Source organism: Punctularia strigosozonata (genome assembly GCF_000264995.1).
Source record: "Punctularia strigosozonata HHB-11173 SS5 unplaced genomic scaffold PUNSTscaffold_76, whole genome shotgun sequence".
Taxonomy (NCBI): Eukaryota; Fungi; Basidiomycota; class Agaricomycetes; order Corticiales; family Punctulariaceae; genus Punctularia; species Punctularia strigosozonata.
The window spans coordinates 1-3,372 of NW_006767508.1; the positions used below are offsets into that span (position 1 = coordinate 1).

General features: G+C 54.7%; 1 protein-coding gene across 1 annotated transcript; it reads left to right on the forward strand.

Moving 5' to 3' along the window:
• Positions 1-916: 916 nt before the first annotated feature.
• PUNSTDRAFT_147064 (uncharacterized protein) lies at positions 917-2,495 on the forward strand. The gene is made up of 9 exons (XM_007389353.1): positions 917-952; positions 1,011-1,101; positions 1,154-1,249; positions 1,308-1,376; positions 1,430-1,535; positions 1,586-1,709; positions 1,759-2,043; positions 2,108-2,241; positions 2,298-2,495. The coding sequence occupies exons 2-9, from the start codon at positions 1,025-1,027 to the stop codon at positions 2,316-2,318; spliced, it is 912 nt and encodes a 303-aa protein (XP_007389415.1). The 5' UTR covers positions 917-952; positions 1,011-1,024; the 3' UTR covers positions 2,319-2,495.
• The last annotated feature ends 877 nt before the right edge of the window (positions 2,496-3,372 follow it).

A 3,372-nucleotide genomic window follows, 5' to 3' on the forward strand; every position in this document is an offset into this window, starting at 1 on the left:
CTGCGCGAGAAGTCGGAGAAGGCCGAACGGCCGACTGACCCACCGCTCTCCGACGTAGACGCCTGGGCTCAGTTCCTAGGGCAGAATGTGTTTCGCCGCCCACATGGGATCAGATTCGAAGGCAACCAGCCCGACCAGGCCCAGCTGCAAGGCTGGCTAATCTTCAAACAAATCGGGCCTGCCCGCCCGGGAACGAAGGAGGAGTCCCGTCGCACCCGCAATGTGGCAAATCACGTGATTTGCCGGTATTTCGCCGAGCACGCCGAAGAATATCGTGGGACGGTCATGTCCCTGGGAGGCACCATTTCGGAAATGTGGGCGCCGTCGCCATACCCCCATGCCGAAAACGTGGAAATCAATGATTTCCTGAAGCACGCGGCGATATGCGGACTCCAGCATGAAATGGCGGAGGGTCCCCTCCGCGCATTCGCTATACAGTGGCTCGCCGACTACACCGGACCCGCTGTGGCATGAGAATCGAAGCACGAGGGCCGTGTCCATTGACAGGCCTTCGAGTCGTAGTAAGTCCATTGACACTGCGACTTGCTAACTACTAATAATCTCTTTCCCTAGAGGGGGGAGGGTGTAACGGTAGTATAGTAGTACCGTATACGCTTTGTAAGCCGCCGCGAGGCGGCATGATGCAATAGACCAGATACCGCATCCCATTGGATGCGGTCACTCACAATAACAATGATGGCGCCTCAACACCATATGGCGCCCAAATCACATTACTGCGAGGCGTAGACATATAAACGCCCGCTACATTACCATGTACCGTATCTCTTTTGCTCAATACCACTCGGTTCTGTTCTGTTTCGGCCAAGTCGCGTCGTAGCATAGCATTACATAAGCTAGCTACTTTACACAACTCGATTGAAATGGGACGCCGCGGCGACGCAACTTGTGCAAGCTGCCCCTCAATCTAGTATCGCTGCTGTGAGCTGGGATGGTAGGACGGTGTGATGCAGCGTATCAGACCTCCCGCCTGCTTACATCTGCTTTTGCAGTTACGGAACTCGACATGAAGTCTATTCGGCTTCATTTCCAAGACGAAAATTACACTTTGAGGGAATACGTCGGTAGTTTCAATGGGTCCTGGTGAGTCTCCTTGCGCACGTCGTGCTGGATCTTAACTAATGTTGATTATAAGGACGTTGAACCCTCCGTCTGGATTTCAGATCCCTGCTTCTGGCCCTCTCGGATCATTGGCGGCGGTTGTTTGGGTTGGTGGCGGCGTTCAGATTCGGTTCGTCGAGCTACATCCTACTTCGACGCAAATCCAAGCATCACAATGTGATCAACAGCGTGTACTATCAGGATGCCTCTAAAGGAAAACTCTTGGAGCTACAGTACTCGAACAGTGCATGGAACACGTCAGTATCTCGCACTCTTCTCTGCGGATGGATCTGATCATGCGTGCAACCAGCAACGCTTTCCCGTATGAAATACTCGCGTGGTCCGATGCGGTGGCCACCGTGCAGCAGATCGCACCCGGCTTCGTGATCAACATCGCATGGGTCGGGCCCGATCAAGTAAGTTACCCAGTCACCGTCGCCAACCACGGCGCTTACCCGCGCCATAGCTGGTGCATCATCTGGCCTGGGATCCGTCTCAGAACTCCTGGATCGGGCCCTTGACGCAGTCCTTCGTAACGAAGGGCCCGCTTGTAGGACATCCGGTGGTCAATACTTTTACGTCCTTCAACGGTATAGGCCACAATTGATGAGCTACGGGGGGCGCTTACCATCCATCCAGATCTCAAAGGTGGTGCTGGAGTGAAAGTCATTTCGAAGGTCCGAGTCTCTTCGTCTGCTGTGATCAACGGCTTTGCTTTCGACTTCGCCGATGGCACCTCCACTCCGTGGCGCGGAAGTCAGAGCGCTGACCCTGTCAGCGAATTCGCCCTGAACGCGGGTGCGTGCGAGGGATTCACCGAGAGTTCATCCACTCCACGCGCGAGGACAGGAGAGACTATAACCTTTGTTCTCGTCGTATATGACGGCTTCAACGTTCGACGACTGGATCTCGTCACCTCGACCGGTGAGTAGGTGCGGTGGTTAACCCCGACTGATCCGTCCTCTCATCGTTGCGTGTCGACCGGTAGGGCGCCAGTCCGGCAATTACGGAAACTCGAGCGCGGATCCTATCATCTTGCACCAGGGTACCGCTCTACGTGGCTTCAGCGGCGCGTTCGGAAAGATCGCAATGGAGCCGAGTGTGTTCATCAAATGTCTCCAGGTATCTCCGTCACATCGTGATCTGGCAAGCACGGCTTGGCTCACCTAGAAACATAGCCGATATGGGCCACTGACTGAGAACGGCCCCCGGGCCTCGTGAAGGCTGATCTCGCGGATAGCAGGTGGAGGTCTACGGATCCGCTTCTGAATCCTGTTGGCCGTTCAAGGACTCGCCGGATGTATCTTGATTGTGTGTGGCAACGAGGATATGAGACGACGTGTACAAGTTTCGAGAATCTGATGTGCATCGCGCGCGATCAGAAACGCTGAACTTGTGGCGTGATTCACAGCCCTGGTGATCAGATTCGTATGACTAGAGCGGCAAATGTCGCGCGGAGCCGGTGCATAAAGCACGACAACTCTGATCATTCGTTGGATCTGCCCTGCGCGTGGCTACTCGCCGGCTTATGTATGACAAGTATGACCTGCCTAATCATTCGTTGCCCTGCGTGTGGCTACTCGCCGGCTTATGTATGACAAGTATCACTTCTGGCGCACAGTCGTCGTAGCGCGGGATATTCATACTGTGAGTGCTGTCATTCCGTCATATGTCATACCTACCTGGGCTAGATGCAACGCGGTCCCTCGCCACATCATGTATGACAGTGTCCATCCCGGCACATCGCCCGCTCGTAGAATATTCGTACGGTGAGCGCAGTCATTCTGTCATATGTCATACTTACCTGGGCCAGATGCAACGCGGTCCCTCGCCACATCATGTATGACAGTGTCCATCCCGGCACATCGCCCGCTCGTAGAATATTCGTACGGTGAGCGCAGTCATTCCGTCATATGTCATACTTACCCGGACAAGATGCGACGCACTTGCTCACCACCTTATGTATGACAGGCGTAAATCCCGGCTTGAGGGAGTGGTATTGATTTCACGAGGGTGATCATGTTTCTGTCATATCCATTCTAGCATGATCATGCGTGCCGCCTTATGTATGATAGGCGCTGCCGCCGGGAGAGGTTCGGCTCTCTCATGCGAGTGCTTGATATCGTCGCATGGCTGGATAAAACCGCGCGATAGCGATTTGTGTGGTGAGCTGATTGTACTCCTAATGGCTTAACGGCGTGCGCGCGAGATTGCGCATGCGATGCGACGGGCGCGATGCGACGCGACGGGTGC